Source organism: Sciurus vulgaris, assembly GCF_902686455.1.
Source record: "Sciurus vulgaris genome assembly, chromosome: 6".
In the NCBI taxonomy this organism is placed as follows: domain Eukaryota; kingdom Metazoa; phylum Chordata; class Mammalia; order Rodentia; family Sciuridae; genus Sciurus; species Sciurus vulgaris.
Window position 1 is genome coordinate 38,518,284 of NC_136466.1, and position 27,947 is coordinate 38,546,230.

The following is a 27,947-nucleotide window of genomic DNA, read 5'->3' on the forward strand; positions in this document are numbered from 1 at the left end:
TTGTCTAGAATGACACCCACTCTGGACTCTCCAGCCTTTTCACCAAAATTTCCCCTCATCTGTTAAATTGCAGTTCAGTCAGCAATAGTGGGGAAGTCCTTGTTGACAGTCTCTTCCTGGCCCTGCCCAGCTGGAAGCCTGCCTACCCATTCCCTATTATCTTGGTTTTGCTAATTTCATTGCATTTACAAGTTTATTAAAATCATCTATATATGTGTTCCTCTTACCCACTTCACTGTGGGCTCCCAGGTAATTTTTCTTATTCACCTTGGAGCGTCAGGTCCTGGTTCTAGACCTGATAAAGAATACCTATCAGTTAATTTTTGTTAAATAGAAGGGCCCTCCCATAACCTCAATAATTCAGGGCTTTTGAAATGGAGAGGAAATAAACAGTCTCTCCTGTCTTGCTGGTGCATATGGCACTTTCCACTTGGGTGTCCACATTTTCCCATCTTCCCAGTGGTAACTACCAACCCTTCCCCATCCATTTTCTGCTTCCCTTCTCCTCCACCAAATTCTCATCAACTAAAATCAACTTAAAGACAAAGCTGCCCTGCCCCATAGGTGAGAATGAGTCCACCAAGCCTGAAATTTCCATGGAGTCATCTGTTTTGTGAGTCAAGTGGGAGGTCAGACATAGTACAGACAGTTTAAGTTCTGGTGTCAAAATAGACCTGTGTTCAAATTCCATCCAATTTACCAGTTGTGATAAAAACTTTTACTTTCCTGAATTTGTTATCCATTTATAAAACATGGAGACTAATTTCTTCAAAGGATTTGATTTAGGTTGAGTCCCCCTAGAAGTGGACCTAACTTGAGGGCAAAACTTTATTTGGGAAGGATCCAAGACAGGGCCAGGATTAGGGTGATGAAAGTGAAATGCCTAGGATACAGAAATGTAACAAAATTTCTCAGGTTCTAACCCTGCATTTACAAAAAAACTGTTACGTAGTCCTGGTCCTGACAGGAGAATCTGAAGCAAGGCAACAAGGGAAAGCCAACAGAGGAGGGTACATAATTAAGTTGTTGCCAGGAGCTACTGACATCCAATTCAACAGAAAGAAGAGTAGACTACACCTTATTCCACCTGAGGGGTCAAGAAGATGGGGTATTTATTCTCCAACTTTCATTTTCAATGGCTGAGAGCTACCCCAGGGAACTGCTTCCCTGACACTCCCAGCATGTGCCAACACAAGCCAAGAGAAGTCCTCAGGAGTGGCATCATAGGTACTTGCAATGGAGCCCTGTGGGCATGAAGTAGAAGGGTGAGTGCCCAAGGGAAGTGGGCCAGGCACAGCCCCTGCTGGAGGACTGTTGTAAGGATGAAATAACACAGTTACAATGCCTAACACAGAGGAATCTCTTTCTCCCAATTTATGGTAATAGCTTGTGAAGTTCATGAAGCTTTCCAGCTTTCCATGAGTCTGCAACACCAGTATCACAATTGCTTCCCATCTTTCAGAAGAACTATGCCAGGGGCCCCAGGAAAGCTCCAAATGTCCAAGAACTAAGCTTCCTGTCACAGGCTGGTGGTTGATGGGGCTATAGTAGACCCTCTGAGTGAGTGCTCAGTCCTCAGAAATATCTCCTCTTGCATCTCCACTCTCTGGCACTTCCACGCCTCACTGCAACACCACTTAGGACACACAAGGCTAATGTCATATTAGTAACAACTGCTGCCACTAACTCACCATCTTCTATGTGACATATACTGTTCTACAACTTTTATCCACATTACATTAATCCTAAGAAGCCTGTAAGTACAGTTTTTCTCATTTTATAGGCAAAGAAAACTAAGTTCAGAGAGGCTGAGTAACTTGTATCAGAAACAGAGTGCAGACTTGGCTTGGTCTGACACACTCTCCACTTTGTCTCTTCTATCCTTTCATGAATGCGCCTACTCCAGGACCACAGCATGGGAAAGAGGCGGGGGGTGGGGGCAGGCAACAGTTCTTACTGAAGATAGCTATGGGAGGTGTGTGTGTTTGGGGGTGGGGGGCAGTGATTGTTCTTCCCTTCATTCTCCATTAGCTAATAAATAAACCTAGGGGTTCCCTGATCTGGCTGATCCATACCTTCCTGCCACTGTACCAGGTTCTATGGCAACTGCTCAATTTTAAGTTAAATAGTTCACCTTCTAGAAAGAGCACTTTCCCTTTCCTTTAGGCAAAGAGATAAACACACTCTCCCCTGTTTATAGCGCTCTACCTCCAATAAACTGCCATTTAATGAGAGAGAAGATGAGCAAGGGTTAAGCAGATGGGACATAACTGATAAACTACTTTTCCTTAGAAGGAAAATAATCAATACTAGAGTCAAAATAAAGCATTTTGTTTAGAACTGAAGAGTAGGGGCACTACAGTTTTACTGACATGGACAAAGAGTGGCTTTATTTTTTCTCTGAGTCTTTGTTTTCTCATCTGAAAATGGGTTATAATACCTACCACCTTCACAGGGTTGCTATGAGGATTAAATGAAGGTACATTCATTACCTGTTCTATAATAACTGCTCAAAAAAAATAAATAGCTATTACACATGTGATACCGGCTGCAATGTCAGTATCATCCAACAAGACATTATCTATGGATGGCAGTGAGCCTACCATTCTGTCTTCTAACTCAAGGAGCTTGTGTGCTAATGTCCCTAGGGCAGAACACAGTGCCTTAATGCCTGTGCTCGGTCTTACATTCCAGCTACCTACGTCAGATTAACTCATTTTAATTTTAAAATAAAGGAAATGGTAACTTGGGACTTGATAAATCTGAAGTTAGAAGCCTTTGCATTGTGTGTCCATTTATCATAACCCAAGATCTCTTTCTGGTCAACAGCTACCTCCTACAATCTTTCATGATATCTTCAAAGCAGCTGGGGCCAGAGCTGGTCATTTCCCTCGGGTAGCTACCTCTGTCATTTCACAACCTCTCCTCTTTGGAGTCTGCTTGTGCACTGAGAATAGACCATATTTTTGTTCTGTACTGGAAGCTCCCAGGAAAAGAGGTGAATAATATGCACTATTTCTAGTAATGTTAGTGGAATAGAAATCACTATTGCTGCTTTGACCTTTGGCAGCAAGAAAACCAATCTTTTATGCTTGGCATCCCCATTGGTAAATCTATTTTGAAAAAATAATCACATAGGAACTAATACCAGATTTCGTACCTACAAAATCCTAGGAAAAATGGCAGGACACTTCTCTCAAATGTTCTATGTTCTGGCTGGGTTTTTTTGATGTTTTATTTTTGTTTTTGTTTTCATTTTTGGTACTAAGGATTGAACCCAGGGGCACTTAACTACTGAGCCACATTCCCAGTCCTTTATATTTTATTTTTTTAATTTTGAGACAGGGTCTTGCTAAGTTGCTTAGGGCCTCACTAAGTTGCTGAGGCTGGCTTTGAACTTGTGATCCTCCTGCCTCAGCCTCCCAAGCCTCTTGGATTACAGGCATGCACCACCGTACCCAGCTTTTGGCTGAGAATTCTTAACTGGGTGAGGAAAGCAAGAAGCAGCAGGTCAATGAATCAAAGGGAAAGCAAAATAACTAGTGCGATTCAATGCCCTGGCACCTTCCAGAATGGTGTCAATAAAGGTAATCAATCACACATATTCCGAACTGTGTTCTATAGATTAAGTGAATGTAGCTGGAATGTCAAAGATGACTAATGAAATTCATTCAGAAACACATAATTTATGACAACTAACTCCACAATTAAAATATCCTCACCCAACCCCCCCCCAAAAAGGAAATTCTTCTCTATTGAAATAAGATTTCATACATAGATAAATATATTTAAACTTTCTTTTAACTATAAGTAAATTCAAACAGACTGTTATAAAACAGAATACTTTACACAGCTGTCTGTATACATCACAGAAAACATAAAAACCAGGATGCTGAGTGAGTGGGTGCTGGTGGTGAAAACCGCAGGCTCAAAACTTGCTAAACAATGAAATGGAGGCCACTACGGCTTAATGAACATGGCCCACCCTGATTACTAATGGTTTGTCAACCTTTGAGTTCTAGAAATTCAGGATTTTCTCCTTCTTCCTCTGCCTGCTTTGGTCCGTGTCCTGCTAACTGGCTGAACAGTAAGTTGCTTTTTGAAGTCCACTAAGCAATCCGTGGCTTCTGAAATGGAAACAAAAGACTTGATAGGAGATTCATTTAAGCCAAGTTGTATGAGGGAACTCTGCATCTCTCTGCTGCAGCCTGCCTCTTCCACCCCTGGTGGGGGCAACCTAGAAGGAAGGGGAAAATTTAAGTTCAATGTACACCTACTGAGCACCAAGTATGTGCTATGCACTAAATGAGGGGCTTTTACATATATTAGTAGTACACATAATCTTTGTAATAATTCAAACAGTTAAGTACTATCATTGTTCAGATAAAGACCTGGGTGACTCATATAACCTGTAGCAACACAGGCATTGAGAGAATGAGGATTCACATATAAATTCCCAAGCTGCCTGAAATCTAGGTCCAAAGATCAGGGTTGGATGGAGACAGAGAAGTTGGGTAAGTAGGACCACAGCTTCTGCTCTATTTGTTTCAAATACCATGAGTGAAAGAAGCTATCCATGCAATTCTTAGCTCAGATGTATAGGAAACATAGAGTTGAGGGAGAGAGAGGGAGAGGAGGAGGGAAAGGAGGAAGGGAGAGGGAGGGAGGGAGACAGAGAGAGAGAAAGAGAGAAGGGGGGGGAGGGGAGGGAGAAAGATGTCATATTACTTCCACAGTGATTTCTATTTTAACAGTTTATCCCACTCACACAAAATCTAGGACCAGACCTATACTTTTCAGGACTGCTGAGAGCTATACTTCCATATATACCTCAACTCACCTGAAGGTTCCTGTTTCTGAAGATTTAGTTTTTATCTCTGCATCTGTGATAGGAAAGAAAAAGTAATAATGTTGGTAATCATAATGCTTGTCACTGATCTGGTATTTCCTGTGTTCTAGGTACTGCTTTTCATCAGGCCTATTCAAGTAGCTCAGATCCCCAACCCTCAGACTAACAGAACATGAGCATTAGTATCCAACAGGCTCAGCTGCAGAAGTATCAAGGTGAACACTTTTCAATGAACCACCTCTGAATAAATCTACATCAAATCTGGACTTGAGCAGTAAGGAGTTGCCAAGGGAATTCTGCCACCTGCAGAGATTCACAACCTGGTGATCTAGAGGCAGCAGGATGTAAGGCTTGGAAAGGCTGCCTTTTTATAATCATCAGAAGGCACAACAGATTAGCTTGGTAGAAATGAACTATTAGAACTACATGGTAACAAATCTCACCAGGCTTAAGCAAAAGCTCCTCTTTCATCTACATCTGATGAATTTGAACAGTAGTGATTAATAGCAACAACAGTAATAATAGCAGATAACATTTATCAAGAGCCTATTTATGCCAGAGAATATGTTTAGAAGCTTTACTAGATACAATTCTGACAATCTACAGAGTTGGTTATTATTAACGTTCTGCAATGCGCTTGACCAATACACTCTAATGCATCCTAAAAATAGGGAGAAAGAGAAGGAGTTCCTTCCTACAATCCCCCAGGAGCATAGGTTGTGATGCTAAGCTAAAGGTAATATACGAATAATGGACATAATATCAAGAGGAGGCAGTAATGTCTGCATGTCTTGTTTTCCATACTAGTTTCTTTAGACAGTTTACTCAGGGCTTGTGTTATTCCCCTATGATTTGAACATGTTTTTTTTCCAGTTCAATAGGCAGTCCTGATAGCAGGCTTTTTAAAGCCTCAAATGAAACACATGAATAAGATATCTCCCCATCTTCTGAGGGAGAGATGACCTACATTGAGTCTTACAGGCCAGCTGATTAGGCCAACAATGTACTCACATAACCCCAAAATATAGTCAGGGGTTGACAGTGGCCCTGGAAGGCCTTAGACAGAATCTCAGAAGACTCATCCTAGGATTCTCACCTACAGTCTTATGCTCAGACTGTTCCAAGAGACTAAGGAGTCGACCTTCATTATGGCCTTTTTCCTGTAACAGAGAAAAACAGATGAAAGGGTTACTTCATGGAATAATCTAAAATATATGTGCCTTAGCCAAGATCACATGTATTTTCCAGAAAAGAAGAGGTGTGGCAAAACAGCTCTAGGGAAGTCTTTTGCTTTCTAATAAATGAGGGAAGACAAGAAAAAAAGTAAACTATAATACAGAGAATACATCTATCTCTATGCCAAGAATGGATACTACCAGAAAGCCAAATCAGCCCACCAAAACCAAATCAAAGAACACCAGACTTAGACCTATGATAGATTTGGGGAGATTTAAAATAGAAAATAAGTTCCAAGGTAGCTTCTACAAGTAGCAATGCCAAAAGAATAAAATGGCTCTTTGGTATAAGCACTCACCTATAAATTATAATTCCAAATCACCACATCAAAATTACCCCATTCATAGAGAGATCCCCTTTTTCTTGCATGACAGAGAATGGTTTCCTCATCTTAGTATGTGCTGTGATCGCTATGTTAGTGATCCTAGGATGGAGCTTTATCTTTGCTCTCTAAGTCAGCACTTGTTCTTCCTGATCTTTAATTACAGTACTCTAATCAAACATCCATCTTCTTGGTGACCAGGGCCCACACCTCATAGCCTCCTAAGGCTTGGCATACAAGGAATTCAAGAGAGTTGATCTCACATGTGTTCCGAGGAGTCAGGGTATAAATTCAATATCCTTTCTGGAAAGCATTCTGGCAGTATGTTTCAAGAGACTTTATGTTTAGAACCAGGTTGGGGTTGTGGCTTAGTGGGAGAGCACTTGCCTTGCATGTGTAAAGCACTGGGATCAATTCTCACCACCACATATAAATAAATAAAATAAAGATCCATCAACAACTAAAAAACATATTTTAAAAAATGTTTACATCCATTTACCCAATAGTTTCATTTCAGGAAATTCATTCTAAGGAAATAATTGGTGGTATAAAGAGAGATTAACATTTTAAACAGTTTTATAATACAAAAGGACTATGAGAAAACCTAAATTTCCAATACTACGACAATGGTTAGGTGACCATCTGTGTGATACAAACATTAACAGTAATTTAAAAAAAAAAAAAAAAAAAGTTTAAAAATAAACCCAGAAAGATGTTTATAATACATATTGTTTTTACAAATCCTAAAAAATTTATACTATTATATACTACATGGAATATAAAGCATATATAGTACTACATATAGCATGTATATATAGTATGTGTATATACAATATTGTATATAATGTGTGTATAGAGAGTATATGTACATGTCCTATGTATTGTGTGCGTGTGTGTGTGTGTGTGTATAAACAATGGAAGAAAATAGGCCAAAATATTTAAAAAGTTGCTATCTTTAAGTAACTAAATTATGGTTGATGATTTCTCCTGATTCTTCATACTTTTTTGAACTTTTCATTGTTTTCTACAATGAACATATATTACCTTGCTTTTTGTTTGTTTGTTTTTTTGTTATTGGTGGTGGTAGTGCTAGGAATCGAATCAAGAGCTTTGTGCAAGCTAGGCAAACAATCTACTACTGAGTTACATCCCTTGTGCAAATTACATTTTAAATTAAGAGAATAAATACTTCTAAAAAGCAAAAATCCTTTTTCAGGATAAATAGAAAGGAAAGGGAGAAAAGAACTATTATGGCCTCTTAAAATTGTGTAGGGTTGGGTAGGCTTTCCCAAAACACTCCACACATACCTTTCGGTTCCTCAGCCACTTCCCCTCCACAGTTGAACATGCTCTATCACTTCCTTCAGGCTCTTCTCCTTGGTTACTCCTTGCAAGCTGGAGACAGGAATCTACATGATATTGATACTCTCCGAATGGGACCAGGGATTTACAAAGATAACACTTTTCAATCCTAGCCAATCAGAAGAGAGAGAAAAGGCAGTTTTAAGATTTGCATTTGCCTCTGGGCTCCCAGAATGTCTCAAATTGTGTTTTTAAATCTCAAAGTTATTCTGCTGAGGAGACACATCAACCAATGCAGATTTGCTCAGCGGGATCACCAATAAAACTAACCCCATGCCAATCAAAAGGACTTAGTGATTAGCAGTTTTCCCTGGCTGTTTCTGTGTATCCTGCTGTTGCAGCAGTGGGATGGTAATGAAATCAGCTCTTCTAACTATCTCAAACAATGCTGATTGCTCCTCAGACATAAAATATTCTGTCAAACTCTTCTGAAATTAAGTGTAATCGTTTTTTTCAAAGAAAAGTTAAAATTTTGACAGAAAAGGGAATACCAAGAGCATTAAATCAAGATAACATTTTTACCAGGTGGATGAACTCATCTGATTAGTAAATTCAGTCTGTCTATATGCTAACTTCCTTAACTCTACAACCTGCAACATCAACTAGGAAATTACTAAAACATGTGGGCTTGCCAGAGGCTTTTGCATAATTTCATATACATGGTTATTTTTGTCTTTTTATAACAACATAGTTTGAGGAGAGAGAAGAAAGTGTGCCCTTGAAGTAATATTTATTGGGTATCATTGAACATGGAATTATTTAGGGCAAAAGAAAAAAAAAAATCAACAACGTTCTCTGTAGTCAATACCTGTGGAAAGTCCTTGAAACATATTTCTCAATTAATTCCTCAGCCCTATTAGGAAAGAACATTCTTCCAAGGTCTTATAATTATCAGAACCCACATATGCCCAACTTTATAAGATCATTTTAGCTTAAGAAGCTGAAGAAGCATTCTGACACATGCTTAAATTTCTCTTTCTGGCCATTACTATTCAGTAACTACAGCAAAAGATTAGCTCTATGGAAGAATTTCTCCAGAAGTCTTTAAAAAAAAAATTAGAGAAATAAGTCTCTCAAGTACGTAATTATCTGAAAGAATGCAAACAAATCTCTGCATTATGAGAAAAACTAGACCAGTATCCCTTTCAAAGTTTATCACTTAATGCTTTGATATATAAGCAATGAAACTGATAACTGCATTTAAAAATTGATAAATAAGCATTTATCAATTGCCCACTACATGAGAGACAGCAGCGTTGTGGAAGGAATTGAAGTTTTAGAGTCAGGTAGGTTTTGCCACTTCTGACCACATGATCTTAAACCAATTAGTTATATACTTTATCTTCATATCTTTATTTAAAAAAGAAAAGAATAACTGTACCTTTTCCACTATCATACAGTAATAAAATAAATAAAGCACCTAGAACAATGACTGGCATATTTGGTGCCCTATAAACAACTAATATTGTTATTGCTATTGCAGTCACATTTTATTAGATGCTGGGGACATGAACATAAATGAAAGCAAGTTTCTGCCTTCAACTCATAGTTTAGCCAGGGACACACACACACAATTTTTTTTTTTTTAATTGCAATACAATGCAAGGAATACAGTCTTAAAGGAATGTTATTAAAATAGAATTCCAAAGCAGGAAATGACCAACTCTGCTCAACTGGATTAGGAAAGACAGCTCTGAAATTTAAGAGTCTGAAAAAAATTGAATATTAATGTTTCTAGGAAACTATCAAAAAAGGAGAAATCTATAGAATGGTTATATACATATGAAAAGGGGTTGTTTAGAATACATAAGGAACTCAAAAAACCCAACATTAAAAGTTATATAACTTGATCGAAAATGGGCAATAAACCTAAATAGACATTTCTCAAACAAAAACACACAGTCAACAAGTAGATGAGAATATGCTCAACATCACTAATCATCAGGAAAATGCAAAACAAAACCACAATGCAGTATCACCTCACTCCAACAGCTATGGCTATTATCAAACAGACAAATGATAACAACTGCTGGCAAGGTTGTGGAAAAAAGGGAACCCTTGTCTCACTGCTGGTCAGAATGTAAATTAGTAAAGCCATTATGAAAAACAGCATGGAGGTCCAAAATAAAAAACAGAACTACTATATGATCCTTATTTATGTATAGTATATGTACTCTGGGGTATATATCCACAGGCAATGAAATCAGTATGTCAGAGAGAAACCTGCATGCCCATGTTTGTTGTGGTACTACTCACAATAGCCAAGAAATGGAAACAACTTAAACATCCATCAGTGGATGAATGGATAAAGAAAATGAACATATACACAATGAAAAGCTATTCAGCTATAAAAAAGACTGAAACCATGTCCTTTGTGACACCATGGATGGAACTGGAGACCATCATAAGTGAAATAAGCCAGGCACAGAAAGACAAGTAGTACAGATCTCACTCTCATGTGGAATATAAAAACACTGATCTCATAGATGTTGAGAGCAGAAGAGTGATCTCCAGAGACTGGGGACAGGAGGCAGGGATGGGATGAGGTTGATCAGTTAGACGGGAGTAGGAAATTCTGGTGTGCTCTTGCACAGTAGGGTGACTATGGATAAAGTACTGCTTTTTGTTCAATGTTTTCACTATAAAGAAATGGTGAATGTTGGAGGAAATAGGTATGTTTGATTTGATTTACGCACTACACAATACATACATATATCAAAATACATGGAACCACATTAATATGTATAATTTTTATGTATTAATTTTTAAAAATAAAGAAAAAAATTTTGAAAAACTAATTTTCTGCCTAGTGACTCACTGGTTATGTAGTGTTGATAACCTCTTTGCTTTCAGGAGGCAGCAACTATGCACCTGACCCACTCCTTAGAATGAACTTTTTTAGTCAAACTGCAACCCACCACCCAAGGAAGTCTTTTGCAACTGTACTTGTGAACTATTACACAGCAAAATGTCACTGCTTCCCCAAACCACCAAATATTAATTTACAAATTAAAAGAAAACAAAAACTTAAGAGCAATGTGGAAGTGGAGTGGGTGGCAGAATCATTTTTAGTGTAGTTTCAGGTATGACTTATACTGACATAAAATGGAAATAAGAAAAAGAAGTTCAGGCATCCAAGCAATGAAATGATTGGCAGGCCAAAGAAATACAGAGTAAGATAGGAACTGGTCCCTTTATTTGGTCAAGGCAATGGTACATTAAATAAGAGCTCTGTGAATGCAGCACAACTACTTACTTGTCAATGTCTAGAGAAGTCTGTGCCGTTGTCCTGCTGTCACTCTTGTTCTTAGCCTCTCTTTGTCTTCGAGTCAACACTTAACAAAAAAAAAAAAAAAGAAAGAAAGAAAGAAAGAAAAGAAAAGAAAAGAAAAGAAAAAAATGTTAGCTGGCAGTAGACTCTAGAGTATAAAAGACAAAATGTATTGGAAGAAACAAAATTTAATACTCTATTCTGGGAGAAGAAGTGCAATATCTGGGAAGCCTCAACCTTTCTAGTACTGAGAATAACACCTGTAGCATGTACCCAAACCACCAGCCACAAGACATTCCCCTACCTATTTGCTAATAAGCCCATGAGGATCTGAAGATCTAATTCACTACAAGAAAGGTTTTTGTGTATTACCCCACCTTGAAGCAACCAAGGGAAGGAAAGAAATATACTTTTCCAGCCACAATTCCCAACCACTCTTCAATGAGGTACACTATGAAATACAGTAATAACAGCTACATCTGAGTACCTATATAACCCCAATCTTCACAAAGTGTTCCAATTGTAAACAAGGAAACTGCCCCTTAGAATAGTGAACACAACCATTCCTTTTCACTATACCTGGACCACATCCTACTTTCAACAGAAGTAGATGGTTTTAGTTCAGATGATGTACAAATATTTTGTCTCAAATCAAAAGATGTTTATAAAATCATAGACCCTTAAGGAATTTTGGAGGTTATTTAATCAAGTGTTTTCCAGTTTTATTACTTGCCACAACATGAAAAAGGGTGACCTATTGACTTCAAACCCCTGCCTTCCTTTTTCTCTTAATACATGAAATCCCCATAACAAAGAATTTATAAAGGTTACTAAGTTCATAAAATAACTTAGGTTGTGAATTATTTATCTAGTTCATGGGTCATCAAACTTCTGTGGATCCAGATGATAGATATTTTAGGTTCCACAGGCCATGTGGTTTCTATCATACTCTGTATACATTGTAGCAGGAAATATAAACAAGTGGGTGTGGCTGTGTTTCAATCAAATTTTATTTACAATAACTGGTGGCTAGCTGGATTTGACCCACAGCTGGCCACAGTTTGCCTACTCTTTGAATCCAACTTACTACTCACAGAAAAAATATCTTCTATAAACATCCCTGATGAGTAATCACATGGTCTATTCTAGACTGTAAGGAGAATGCACTTCTTCCTAGGGAAACCCATTTTACGCTACACAGCAATCTGGCAGAATCTACATTTACTGGGGACATATGAATAAATGTATTTACCTTTTCCACAAGTCAGCATTATAATGCAACCTAATAAGTTGTGTTATAATCTTGGATTTATGTGATTGTCTATCCTACCAAAATGTAGCCTCTTTTAAAGGAGGGACTATATCCATTCACTAGGCCAATCCCTATTAAGACCTCAATTCCAGAATCTTTCAAGTGCCTTCTTTAGTGATAATTCTTAGGATGATCCTCCAGATTGATATTATTACCTTCATACCTTTTTGTTGCTGTTTTTGTCCCAGGGATTGAACCCTGGCACTTTACCACTTTACCCCAGCTTTTTTTTTTTTTTTTTTTTTTTTTTTTGTGGTGCTGAGGATTGAACCCAGGGCCTCATGTTTGCAAGGCAAGCACTCTACCAACTGAGCTAAATCCTCAGCCCTACCCCAGCCCTTTTTATTTTTTATTTTGAGACAGGGTTTCACTAAATTGCGGAGTCTGACCTTGAACTTGGAATCCTTTGCCTTAGCCTCCCCAGCCACTGGGATTACAAATATGCGCCACCATACCTGGCTACCTTTATCCCTTTTTAAAGGTACAGAAACAAAATGAGAAGGTTGACATTGCTAAGCTTTCACAACTGGTATTTCAATAAAACCAGACCTGACTCCTATATCCAAGCTTTTAACTTCTTATGTTCTTCTAGACAGACTGCAATTTGTTAGTTTTTCTTTATAAATGTGGCATCCCAAACAGACCCCAACACTCAACAGTCTGACCAATAAAGAGAAGAAAAGAACCATGAGCTGTTCTATATGGATTCATTTTATACTATGGTCAAGGCTCTGTTTGCTTTACTGACATCCTGATATGCTACTGGCTCTAACTGAACTTAAAGGCAATTAAGATCCATCCCCTACCCTCCCAAATAATCTTCAAATTAAATGTTATCAATATGGCTCTCTTGAATATACTATAAGCATGCTTTCTCTATCTTTATCCATTACTGAGGGAAAATGATTATAAAGGATGTAACCAAGGACTGTGGCATGTTATCAGAGAAGCCTGTCTTTTCCCCAGTCCAACTTTCTTTTAAATGATAAATCAAGAAAACATTTATTGAGAATTATCAATGTGCAAGTAATTTGGGAATATATAGGAAATTTGAATCGGGGTCCTTATTTTTAAGGAATTTACAGTTTACTAAAGGAGGCAGCACATGCAATAATCTAACTGTAACACAGGTATAAAGAGATATGCATAATAAAACAACATCATATATATAAGCAACTTCATGAAAGATTCATCAAGTGCCTTGCTTAAATCAATTCTCAAAGGTTGATACCTCAGCCAAACATGGTGGCATATGCCTACAGTCCCAGAGACTCAGGAGGCTGAGGCAGGAGGATCACAAGTTCGAAGACAGCCTCGGCAACCTAGTGAGGCCTTAAGCAACTTTGCAAGACACAGATTCAAAATTAAAAAAAAAAAAAAAAAAAAAAAAATGCAGGGGTTACTGGGGATGCCTAGGGATGTAGCTCAGTGGCTAAGTGTCCCTAGGTTAAATTCCTAGTATCCTGACCCCTAAAAAAGGTTCACATATCAACAATTACTGAACCCTTTTTTTCCCTCTTCATCTATTTGTTCCCTCATCTTGACTACCAAGTATTTTTCTAAAAACAAAAACAAACAACAAACATTTAACAAACAAAAAACTTGAAAACCTTTCCACAAGCAGGGCTAGAAAAAGAATTAACTGCTTCTAGAGCCAGGTGCAGTGGCACATGCCGGCAATCCCAGCTGCTCGTGAGGCTGAGGCAGGAAGATCGAGAGTTCAAAAGCCAGCCTCAGCAGCTAGGGAGGCCCTAAGCAACTCAGTGAGACCCTGCCAAAAAAGGGCAGGAGATGTGGCTCAATGGTTAAGTGCCCAGGGGTTTAATCCCAAGTACCAATAATAATAATAAAAATGATTAACTGTTTCTAGAACTTTATTTATACCTCTATTACACTGAGCACATTTTTGTTCTAATTCATTTATAATGTCCTTCTCTCTTCTATACCATGTAGTTTCTGAATACAGAGACTCAGAGGATTTTTTTTTTTTAATAAATCTGATCAGAACTCTCAGCAGAGTCTAGCACAGATTAGATACTAATAAATATTTGCTCAATTAAATTGTATCAACAGATTCTAGGGGGAAAAGAAGCTTACTTTTATGAGGACCTACTCTGTGCCAGGGACTTCATAAACATAACCTTTAATCTTTACAAAAATATGTAATGATATATGCAAATATCATTATGTCTATTTTATACATAATGAAATAGTAAATAACCTGATCAGGGTCAAAAACTAAAAACAAAACAAAAAACAGTACAAGGAATGCAAGACAATTCTAAGCATATATTCTATAAGAGCAGGCTGCCTCTCCTGTGAAAGAAGAGGGTAAAAGATAAGAGGTGAAAAAGTGATAAATAGCAAATAAGTGGGCAGGTAGAAAAGAATTTGAGGGAAGACACTTGACAGATGGCTAGAACTATATGGCAATTCTATTATTAAATGTTAAAATCAGAGCAGACTTGACCAGGTGTTATAGCTACATTTCTCCTTTGAGACCTATGGCCCCTTCAAAGGAGTCTCTTACTTTGGTTTATGGGGGTTGAGATGGCCATTTCAACAAGCTACAGAGAACTGAATATGAAACTTACACCCCAAAATCTAGCTGCTGGTGACAGAAGCCACAGATTTTAAAGGAGTCTGAACACAACCACCAGGACAAGATAGAAGAGGATGGGTATCACTGAAAGCTGAGAGCTGCCTATAAAAAAAATATATATATATATATATATCCATAAAAATACATATATATCCATTAACAGCTGTTTGTATTACATTGGATAGGAAATGCCCTAAGAAGTTTCACTTAGGACTATGACTTGGCACTGGTTAAGATGCAAAGAAGCAGTACTGCCTACTGGCCTTAGAGTTAGAATGGTGTCCAAATTGGGCCTTTACCAGTTGTGTGGCCTTAGGCAAGTTTCATTACTTCTTACTTAGAAAAAATCAAATGTTAGTAGCATAAACTCTCATATGTTTTGGTAAGGATCATACCAAATACTCCAAATAAATTTGTAAGAGTATCTGGACCACAGAAAACCCTAAGCAAACATTAGTTGTTATTATTTGTTTATAGAATTCTCATTATTATTCTTCAAGATTTATTTTTTAGACTTATCCAAAGACTTAAGCCCAAGTTTAAAACTAACATCCACTAGCCAGTCTACCATTTGTTTTAAGTCTTACTCTTAAGTGGTTTCCATACTAATTTGTACAAATAGAATGGACAAGTAAATAACCCAAGCATTACAGAATGATTATCAATACTATGTAAACATCAGCACATTTGTTTCTAAAATTCAAAGAAGATAAGCCATCAAAAATAAAAACATGGGTACTGAGGACGGGCACCATCGCTGGTCAGTCGCAGTTGCAGAGCGAGCGGTGGGTGAGTTAGGCCCGCCTGCATTGCAGAGGTAAGCAGGTGGGCATCCAACTGGCCCAACCACCAGGCTGAAGACAGACACCATCACTGAGCGACCCCACCTGACCACCACGCCAAGGTCTGACGCCATCGCAAAGCAACAACAGGTGTTGGCGAGGATGTGGGGAGAAAGGTACACTCATACATTGCTGGTGGGGCTGCAAATTAATGCAGCCACTCTGGAAAGCAGTGTGGAGATTCCTTAGAAAACTTGGAATGGAATCACCGTTTGACCCAGCTATCCCACTCCTTGGCCTATACCCAAAGGACTTAAAATCAGCATACTACAGAGATACAGCCACATCAATGTTCATAGCTGCTCAATTCACAATAGCCAGATTGTGGAACCAACCTAGATGCCCTTCAGTTGATGAAGGGATAAAGAAACTGTGATATATATATATATATACACACACACAATGGAATATTACTCAGCCATAAAGAATAATAAAATTATGGCATTTGCAGACAAATGGATGAAATTGGAGAATATCATGCTAAGTGAGATAAGCCAATCTCAAAAAATCAAAGGACGAATGATCTCGCTGATAAGCAGATGATGACACATAATCAGGGGTGGGAGGGGGGCAAGAATGGAGGAAGGAGGGACTGTATAGAGGGAAAAGAGGGGTGGGAGTGGTGAAGGGGAAGAAAAAAAATAACAGAATGAATCAAAAACTATTACCCTAGGTAAATGTATGCTTACACAAATGGTATGCCTTTACTTCATGTACAGAGAAACAAGATGTATCCCATTTGTTTACAATAAAAATAAATTAAAAATTAAATAAATAAAAACATGAGGGTGGGGATGTAGCTCAAGTGATAGAGCATTTGCCTGGCATGTGTGAGGCACTGGGTTTGATCATCAGCACCACATGAAAATAAATAAATAAAATAAAGGTATCATGTCCACTGACAACTAAAAAAAATTTTTTTTAAGTAAAAAAAATAAAAACATGGGCTGGGGTTGTAGCTCAGCGGTAAGGTATTTGCCTAGCACATGTGAGGCACCCACCAGGTTTGATCCTCAGCATCACATAAAAGTAAATAAATAAAGGTACTGTGTCCATCTACAACTAAAAATATTTTAAGTAAATAAAAACATATGGCCTAGTACTGTGAACAGTGAAGAAAATGGATCCTTTGAGGAGAATCAAAATTATATATACAGAGAGAGAGAAATAATGATCAATCTGGCAGAATGATAGTGATTAAAGTCCCCTCAGTGTCTCTCCCTTAACCTCAAAACCACAGGAAGCCCACAAAGCTGTTTATATTCTTGCTAAGACCACTCCTCCAAGGGAAGAATAGAAGTTCCCTGGAATAGACGAAGGGAAATAAAAAGGGAGGGAGATCGAATAGGAAAAACAGTAGAATGAATATAACTTTCCTGTGTTCATATATGAATATGTGACCAATGAAACTCCATATCATGTACAACCACAAGAATGGGATCCTAAGTTAGTAACAAAATACAGTCCTACTGTCATGTATATCTAAAAAGAAAAAAGAAAAACTATCCCTTCTCCAACCTAGCATTTCCTCTCTAGGACAGAACGGGGTGAAAAGAAGGCAAGTACCACCTAGTGAGGCACCGTGGTGCTTCCTGCAAGGCTGCCTGCCTCTCTACAACACAGGCGCCTAAGAGACTAGTCCCAACTGGAAAGGCATTTTAAGCACTAATTATCAACTACTCTCTGAGACAAGTGGCTACTTAAATGTAAATATTAATTAGAATTAAGTATAATTTAAAATTGAACTCCTTAGTCCCATGAGCTACATTTCAAATGCTCAAAAGCCACATGTGGCTACCAAGATACAGAGAATTTCTATCATTGCAGAAAGTCCTATTAGATAGTGCTCTTCCTTTAAGAGACATCCAGCATGAATCCTATCTGCTTTAAATCTGTTTACTTAGGGCAGGCACTATAAGAAATCCAAGGGCTGGGGTTGTAGCTCAGTGGTAGAGCACTTGCCTAGCATGTGTGAGGCACTGGGTTCAATCCTCAGCACCACATAAAAATAAATAAATAAAATAAAGGCATTGTGTCCATCTACAACTAAACAATTCAAATAAATTAAATAAATAAATAAAGGAAATCCAAGGTTCCTGTGGCATGCCTTCATCATCTGAATTCTCGGGGCTTAATTTGTTTTAGTGGACTCTAAGATTTTCAACATTCAAGATGCCATCTAAAAGAGTAGTTTAATTCTTCCTTTCAAATATGGGTACTTATATTTCATTTCTTTCCTAATGTCCTGGCTAGAACCTCCAGTGCCATGAAGAACAGAAGTGGCAAAAGAGGACATTTTTGTCCTGTTCCTGATCTTAGGGAAAGCTTTTAGTCCTTCACAATTAAGTATGATGGAGCTGTGGGTTCTTCATAGATGCCCTCCATAAAGTTATGAAGTTCCTGTCTATTTCTAGTTTGTTGAGTATTTTATCATGAAAGGCACTGTGTCAAATGCATTTTCTGCATCCATTTAGATGATCACATGATTTCTGACCTTTGTACTACATTAACTAATATTAAACCAACCCCTCAGACATCTTTTTGATGACAAAAAGTACTTATGAGAACTTTCACATCATTCCACTACTAAAACTATTAATCTGCCTGCATCTGTACTCACATACTTTGCCTACATGCATATCTACCAAAGTACCTCTCATACAACCTACTAATTACTGCTTTACCTATTTATGTCCCCCAGCACCCTCTCTCTTTAATTACTTCAGTATTCAGTTCTTGGCATAAAATTGGTACTTAATATAAATGTATATTTAATGAATCAATCTGGCAAGGTTGTGTTTTATTCAAAAGCTTGGTGGAGTATTTTCTTATTATTAAGAGCAACAGAATATTTTTACAACTTAGATAAAAATGCCTCCAGAGTCCAATTCAAAACATAAAGGCCCTTTGTGCCTCATTTCAATCAATAAATGAATTCTTGTTCTCTCAGGTACCAGACTCAATAATCTTACTGTACTAGAGATAGCTTCTAATTTTAAAAAAATAAAATTCTATGATAATATTGATACTTCCTAAACATAAATTCTTATAACAACCATTAAAAAGTAGGCATCACAGTGTCCATTTTATAGATGTGCAACTAAAGGCTCAGAGGCCTAAAGTCTGTAAATAACTACCCTGGAATATTATTTGAAGTCTGTTAAACTGCCAAACTGCATTCTTTCTGCAAAAAAGTCACACAAGGCCTCCTATTGCTAACACAAGTTGTAGCAATGTCCTTTCAAATTTAGAGATGAGTTTGCTTTCTTAAGAGGTACAATTGAATGTTGAGTTCTTGACCTTAACATTCAGGAAGGCCCCTGTACCTGAAGCCTCAGCACAGTTTGCTAAACATCTTTCTGCATAAAGGAACATGTATCCATAAAAAATATTCTTAGTGATGCTCCCACCCCAAAGAAAAACAGAAGAGTCCATATCAAGAAAAAACCTTAAAGCCCACCATTCTATTTAGGATATAGTAGAAGTCTAGTCATTAGATTTTTTGAGCAACATTCTAACTCTATGATATACTGAAAGATCTCAGAAAAACAATCACTTACCTAGTTCCTATTAGAACTTAAGTATTATATTTATAGCTCAATCTTTCTTTTAACAGTTGGAATTTTTACCTAGGCTATTTGACAGTCTATATCTAAAATTTTAAAATGATTCCTATCTTCTGACCCACGAATTATTGTTAGGAATCTATTATGAGGCAATCTGAATTTAGATGAGACTGTAGATAAAGATGTTTTATCAAACCATTATTTATAACAATGAAAAATTTAAACAACCTAATGTTCAAAAACAGAATGAAATACTTGCAAAAATACAAAATAAATACTGAAAGGGAAGAAACCAAAATATTAACCATAATTTGGGGGAAGAGAGACTGGGTGTTAATTATTTTTATCTTCATACTTTCTGATTATATTGCCATATTTTTCAATGACCATGTACCACTTTAATATTTTAATTATCTTTTAAAGAATTTTTAAATTTTAAAATTGTTTTTATATAATTGTCACATCCCAATGAAATAAGAGATTTCAGCAATGAGCAAAGCTGGTATGGGGCTTTCTAATGGATGGATTTGGCTGACTCTATTGATCAACCTTAAAATCATATAAAGAAATAATGAGAGAATACATGCTTCTCAATATGATGCTATATGAAGAGGGAAACAAACAAACAAATATCTATGAAGCACTCTTGCCAAAATCAACAACAAAATTAAAATGAATCTGATCAAGTTTCTAATCTCATTAGTCACTTCCACAAATTACAGTCTAGAAGAGAGAAACATGTTAAAGGCAGAACAGGGATACACCAACAAAATACAGGAACACATTTCTAAAAAGCAAGAAGCCAGTCCATTTAACAAATAAACCATAAAAGATGTGTGTGTGTGTGGGGGGGGGGAATAAGTGAAAAATTAAGACATCAACCAAATGCAATATGTGAATGTTGTTTGAACCCTGATTTGATCTAACCATTAAAAGAAATTATGAGCTTATTAGGGAAAGGATTATGATGGTTTAACAATGGTACTAGTATTATAATGACAAAATAAAACCACACTTGTATTTTTTAAATAGTCCTTATCTTTTTGAAAGGCATACTGAAATGTTTATAGAGGAAATGACATGCTTGAAAACTGCTTCAAAATAATCGAGTTGGGTAAGGGAGAGATAAGAGTATACAAGAAAACAGATTGGTCATATGATGCTAACTGTTGAAGTTGGGAGATGGGCTCACTGGCATTCATTACACTGTTAAAAAGATAAGACCAAAATAGAATCTACTTAATTGTTAAAATCTAACTATGAAAAACAAAAAGTAAGAAAGGGATACACACACAATGAACTGTAATAGCAACTTGCATAAGGGTAGATCATGAGCTAATTTTTTTCCAAGTAAAATTTCCCTAAAACTTTCTATAATAAAAATTTACTATTTTAGAAAATAATAAATTATAAAATATTACATTAAAAACTGAATCCATGATCCCATACTGCATTAAAAAGAAATATTAAGTTGGGGAGGGGAAAAAGTTCTTCATTACAGAAGAATGTCAGCTAATCAATTCAGAAGAAATGGCAGAACCACAAAAATCATCACTTTCCACTGTGATGATAATTTAAGCAAGAATCACCAATGGATACTAAACCCAAAGTGAAGACATGATTTAGAATAGGATATTGAATAAAGCCTCAAAATATTAACCCAGAGATGATAAAAAAGGAAAAATATCTTTATAGAAGAAAATTCAGTGAAGGCCATTTTAACAAGGGAATCAAATTTAACAAGCCCATTAATGCAAACTGATACTATCTCGTAAATACGAAAGACAATTCTCCTCTGATTTCTTTAAAATACATGAGACAAAGCAAAAACTATAAGATTGTTTTCTGGGATTTATAATGCATGTAGATGTACACATGACATATGACAACTGTGCTATAAAAGAAGAGTAAATGGACCTATACCTACAAGGTTGCTACAGTTTTTGTAAAGTGATATTAATTCTAAGTAGACTGAAAAGTCTACATTTCCAAGAGCAACTATCAGAAACACAGAGGTATAACTAAAAAATAATAATAAATTAAAATGAAATTCTATGATATATTCAAATAATGAAAGAAGTCCAGAAAGAAAAAATAAGAAAAAAACGAAAATGTCAAAAAATAATAAAAGGGTCAACAAAATTCAACACAAAAATAATTACACATTAAATGTTAATTAAAATTCTTAATTAAAAATAAGAGGATTGTAAGAAAGGGCAAAAGCATGACCCAAAGGCATGCTAAAGATAAGGGATACACTTTAAAAGTAAAAATATTGGTTTAAAATAAATGAATCAAAAAAGACATACCAGGCAAACGATAGAAATAAGAAGGCTGAAATGGCTAAAAAGCAAAAATCCAGTCCTTTTAAAAAATAAACTATAGAGGAAAAGGGGAGGAAATAAGTGAGAAATTAAAAGATACTAATGAGAGACATCATCCAGATGTACTATGTGATAAAATTCCCCTCAAGAAAAAGGGAGATAAAGTTAAAAACTAAATACTATACTTAAAAATTGGATCTAAAATTTATATGAAAACACAGAAGAATAGTACATCCACTATAATTTTGAAAAAGAACAGAGCTTATGCTACTTAGCTTTAAGACTTTACTAAGAAGTTACCGTAATCAAGACAATGGGAATATGGCAGAAGGATAAACAAATAGATCAATGAAATACCTGGAAATGAATTCCTATACACAGTCACTTGATTTTCAACAAATGAGAAAGGGATTTCAATGAGAAAGGGAAATCTTTTCAATGAACTAAACTGAAATAATTGAGACATCCATATGGAAGAAATAACTCAACCCCCTACCCCAAACCACACTCAAAAATCAATTCAAAATGCACCATAAACCTAACAAAACAAAACCAAAAGCGAATAAGATTGGTATATTAGACCATCTTAGAATTTCTGCTCATGAAGACACGATTAGAAAAATTGACAGACAAGTCACAGATGAGAAGAATATATCTGTACAACATATATTTGACAATAACTGGGATATATAAAAAAATCCTGTCTCAATAATAAAACTCAATCCAATCTAAAGAGATAAATCATTTGAACAAATACTTCACAAAAGATATATAAATAAGTCAATAATCATGAAAAGAGTTTTCAACATCACTGGTTATCAGGGGAATGCAAATTAATAACACTATTTACTCAACAGATTGGCTAAAATGTAGAAAGGCTGGAAAATGAGAGAATACCAAATACTGGGCAATGATATCGAATAACTAGAATGCTCATATACTGCTTGAGGGAATGGAAATGATACAATTACTTTGGGAAAGGGTTTGGCATTTTTTATAACCTAGCAATTCCATTCCCAGCTATTTATTCAAGTGAAGTGAATTCTTCTGTTCATCATACAACTTGTTCAGAGTAGCTTACTTCCTAAGGGTGAAAAAAATTAATTAACAGGAGAATGAATAAAGAAACTGGCATATCCACATTGTAGAATACTACTCAGTAATAAAAAGGACAAACTATTATACATGTATTATGAATAAGTCTCAAAATCATTATGCTAAGTGAATTCAGCATTATGCAAAAGACTACATACTGACCCTTATCTCACCAATTATAAAAATCAAGTCACAATCAATTAAAGACTTAAATGTAGGAAATGAAACAAAGAGAAGACTTCAAGAAAACTTAGGGGAAATGCTTCAGGACACTGGAATGTGCAAGGTTTTTTTGAACTAGACCCCAAAAGCACAGGAAACAAAAGCAGACAAATGGAATTACATCAAACTAAAAAGCTGTGCACAGCAAAGGACACAATCAGAGTGAGAGGACAATTTATAGAATGGGAGAAAATATTCACAAGCTATATATATGAAAAGGGGTTGTTTAGAATACATAAGGAACTCAAAAAACCCAACATTAAAAGTTATACAACTTGATCGAAAATGGGCAATAAACCTAAATAGACATTTCTCAAACAAAAACACACAGTCAACAAGTAGATGAGAATATGCTCAACATCACTAATCATCAGGAAAATGCAAAACAAAACCACAATGCAGTATCACCTCACTCCAACAGCTATGGCTATTATCAAACAGACAAATGATAACAACTGCTGGCAAGGTTGTGGAAAAAAGGGAACCCTTGTCTCACTGCTGGTCAGAATGTAAATTAGTAAAGCCATTATGAAAAACAGCATGGAGGTCCAAAATAAAAAACAGAACTACTATATGATCCTTATTTATGTATAGTATATGTACTCTGGGGTATATATCCACAGGCAATGAAATCAGTATGTCAGAGAGAAACCTGCATGCCCATGTTTGTTGTGGTACTACTCACAATAGCCAAGAAATGGAAACAACTTAAGCATCCATCAGTGGATGAATGGATAAAGAAAATGAACATATACACAATGAAAAGCTATTCAGCTATAAAAAAGACTGAAACCATGTCCTTTGTGACACCATGGATGGAACTGGAGACCATCATAAGTGAAATAAGCCAGGCACAGAAAGACAAGTAGTACAGATCTCACTCTCATGTGGAATATAAAAACACTGATCTCATAGATGTTGAGAGCAGAAGAGTGATCTCCAGAGACTGGGGACAGGAGGCAGGGATGGGATGAGGTTGATCAGTTAGACGGGAGTAGGAAATTCTGGTGTGCTCTTGCACAGTAGGGTGACTATGGATAAAGTACTACTTTTTGTTCAATGTTTTCACTATAAAGAAATGGTGAATGTTGGAGGAAATAGGTATGTTTGATTTGATTTACGCACTAAACAATACATACATGCATCAGAACATCATGTGGGGGTTATAGTGTAGCTCAGTTGTAGAGCACTTGCCTCATATGAACAAGGCCCTGGGTTCGATTCCTAGCACGGAGGGGGGGCGGAAATCACATAGTACCTTATTAATATGTACAGTTTTGCTGCTTTTATGTTTCAGTTAAAATAAATTTAATTTCAAAAGAATGAATACTGTTTGATTCTGTCTATATTAAATTCTAGAACTGATAAAAATAGTAATTCTGTAGAAACAGAACCAGTGATTACCTTTGTTGGGGAGAGGTGGCAAATGTCTAGGAATGGGTCTGAGGGAACTTTCTAGCATAATGCTAATATTCTATTATTCTGATAAGTGTGTGCATTTGTCAAAGCTCAGCAAACATGTATTTAATTTTTAGCTTTCACACATATTTTGTTCATGATTTGCATGCTTAAGTATTTTAGGGGAAATAAACACATTTGTAATTTACTTTGAAAAGTATCAAAAAAAAAAAACCCACTCAGATTAAAGAATGGCTAGAAAAATGAATAGTCATACATGTGATAAAATATAACAAAATATTAATGGTAGAACCTAAAATAAGTTGGTATACAACATTGTTGTGCATTCAAAATTTTTCATAATAAAATATTGGGAAAAAGTATGGGGAACCCTTAGACTAAAGATGACTAAAGAGATATGATAACTAAGTGCAATGTATGATCCTTCAATGGATACATGACTAAGAGAAAAGGTAAATTGGGTGCGGTGGCACACATCTGTAATCCCAATGGTTGGGAGGCTGATGCAGGAGGATCAGGAGTTCAAAGCTAGCCTCAGAAACTTAATAATGCCCTAAGCAACTCAGGGAGACTCTGTCTCTAAATAAAATATAAAAAGGGCTAAGGATGTGGTTCAGTGGTCAAGTGCCTCTGGGTTCAATTCCTGGTACCAAAAGAGAGAGGGGGGAGTGGGGGGGGAGGGAGGGAGGGAGGGAGGGAGGGAGGGAGGGAGGGAGGGAGGGAGGCAGGGAGAAGGTAAAGGTTTTATTGGACAATCAAGAAAATGTGAACATGGGGTGTATATTAGATAACACTATTTGCATTAATGTTAAATTCCTTGAGTATAAAAATGGTTATGATTTTGTGGAAGAATGATCTTCTTAAGATCATGTTTCTTAAGAGAAACATGCTAATTAAAGTATTTAGAGGTAAACACCATGATGTCAACAACTAACTCTCAAATGGTCGGGAAAAAGTATATCTGTGAATTATACATTTCTATATATTTAGATATATAGCTATAGATATGTATGTATGTTAGAGACAGAAGAGAAACAGGATACAGCAAGTAGGCTATTTTTGTTTCTTGTACTTCTGAAATTTGAAACATTTCAAATTAAAAAGAAGAAAAAAGTATAGTCTCTGAAATAAACAGTTCTGAGTCCCAGTTCCCACTCTACCAATTACTAGCTTGGTGATTTTTGAGCAACTTACCTATTTTTCCCTAGGAGGATGACAGAATTTAACTTAAAAGGTTGCTGCCAAGATCAGGAGAGATAAGAAGAGTAGGAGTACTGAGTGCATGGCACAAAGTAGTGATAATAGTAGTAGGCACTAATATTATAAAGACCAGAAATGTCTCACAAACCTATGAACTTCAACTTTTTTAAAAAATGAAGAATCCTGTTTTCAAATAAAATCTCATATGAAACCCAATAACCAATATATAAAACACATAAAAGCAGAGCTCTATGTAAGGTGGGCAGTAACAGTAGAGTGTTATTAGTTCTCATCCTGACAACTTTCTCTTTCCCATACCTTCACAAAAGTCTAGTAATCTATAGAACACATTTTGAAAAATCAGTGCTGTAAAATAGGAATGAGCAAACTATGGGCTGGCCCTGTTTTCACAGGGTAAACTTTTATTGAAACATAACCACCATACTCATTTACAAATTATCTATGGTTGCTGAGGGGAGAGTTGAATAGTTGTGATGGGGCCTGAATAGCTGTGACAAGACTGTATGGTCTGCAAAGCCTAAAGTATTTACTATCTGTCCATTTAAGAAAAGCCTTTGCTTTAAGAGTAGTTTTTGAAGACTTAGCTGCACAGTACTGTTAGATGCCGAAGAGGAAATACAAATGACAACACAGTTACTGCTAATAATAATATTAAGCTTATGTGTACAAATCATGATGGTTCAGTCTTTAAAAAGAACTTTTGGGGGTTTGATTCTTCTATAAATGGTGAGAGCATCAAAATCTTTGCAACGTGTGAACCGCTCTTGGATCCTAATTTCAACGAACCAACTATAAAAAAGAATTGAGACTCAGGGAGATTTGAAAAGAACAGATATTTGGTGATAATAAGGAACTATCACTACTTTTTTAGGCATAACAATAGGATTATGGTTATTTTTTAAAAGAGATCTATCTTATATTTTAGGGATACAAATTAATGAAATGAGGGTACAGTGGTATATGCCTATAACCCCAGCAACTTGGAAGGCTGAGGAGGATCACAAGTTCAAGGCCAGTCTCAGAAACTTAGTGATGACCTATGTAACTTAGCAAGAACTTGTCTCAAAATAAAAAATAAAAAGTGTTGGGAATGTGGCTCAGTGGTTAAGCACTCTGGGTTTGGCCTCCCCAGTATGAATGAATGTGTGAATAAAAGAATAAAATGATATTTGGGATGTGATTTGAAATAATCTGGAGAGGGGCAGTTATGGATTGAGTATCCTTTAGATGAAACACCAATAGCCATGAGTTAAAGACTGGGTTCAAGGTATTACTATCCTAACAACTTTTATGTTTGAAATGTTCTGTAATGAAAAGTAATACACACACACACACACACACACACACACACACACCCACACACACACAGAGTCATTTTACAAGATAATAATCAGTTATACTGGTTACTGTCTTTTTAAAAACTAGTATGAAAGTCAAGTGACAAAGATATAACTACCTAGAAAAACCTCCAAGAGGCTTCTTTCTAAAGAATCATTAATGATAATCAAGTCAAATCAAATCCCATATTGTTATTAGAGCCTAAATTAAGATAATACTATTTCCTTTTTATTAGACCCTCAGAAAATCCTCAGTAACAAATCTGCCTGCACACTCAATCTTCACAGCCACCACAAAAAGTAACTGTTCACTGAATCTTCTGATTTTGCACATATGCTCTTAAAAAGAGGTGACATGTCATATGGACTCTGTTCAACAAGAAAGAGCCTAAATCCATCTAAAGTTTTCTTCCAGGTAACTGAACACCAACAAGGTCAATTCTGATGAGATCAGATTTCATGTTTTACTCAGAGGTGAAATATTCTAGTACTCTGCATTCCTGAAACTGAGGAAGGCTTCCATGGTCTCATCAACTTTCCCATGTGTCCCACCTCTACAACACCTGCTAGGCAGAGTAATGAATGATAATGAAGAACATTAGCTCTGGCAACTTAGGCTTGGCTCCTGCCTCTACTGACCCCAGCCTAAATCTGGTACTATTTTCACCAATGGTAAAAAGGAAATAATACTTATTCTCTGAGGGAATGACAGTCCTTTCTGTGGCTCTCAGATTAATTCTATAAAGATCACTGAACTAATATTAATTCCTTGAACTTTTCTCTTTCTTAAAATGCTCTAGCTGCCTGAATTAAAAAATGTGACTAGATTCTGAAGTGAGAGAATTTCTCTAAAATGGTTTTCAACTGTTAATATTCCTTTAACACATAATGCTTTGGGTATTAACTCAGGTGTTAAAAAGAGCTATTTTATTTTTCAAGGAAGGAATAAGCACATCCGGCAGAAAAA

The 27,947-nt window shown here is 36.4% G+C and overlaps 1 protein-coding gene across 1 annotated transcript in view; it reads right to left on the minus strand.

Moving 5' to 3' along the window:
- Positions 1-3,768: 3,768 nt before the first annotated feature.
- Positions 3,769-27,947, minus strand: part of UIMC1 (ubiquitin interaction motif containing 1) — a 158,153-nt gene continuing 133,974 nt past the window's right edge. The window contains 5 exon segments of the mRNA XM_079144654.1: positions 3,769-4,237; positions 4,841-4,883; positions 5,946-6,009; positions 7,716-7,878; positions 11,026-11,104. Of these exon segments, the coding sequence (XP_079000780.1) occupies positions 4,027-4,237; positions 4,841-4,883; positions 5,946-6,009; positions 7,716-7,878; positions 11,026-11,104 (560 nt within the window). The 3' untranslated portion in view covers positions 3,769-4,026.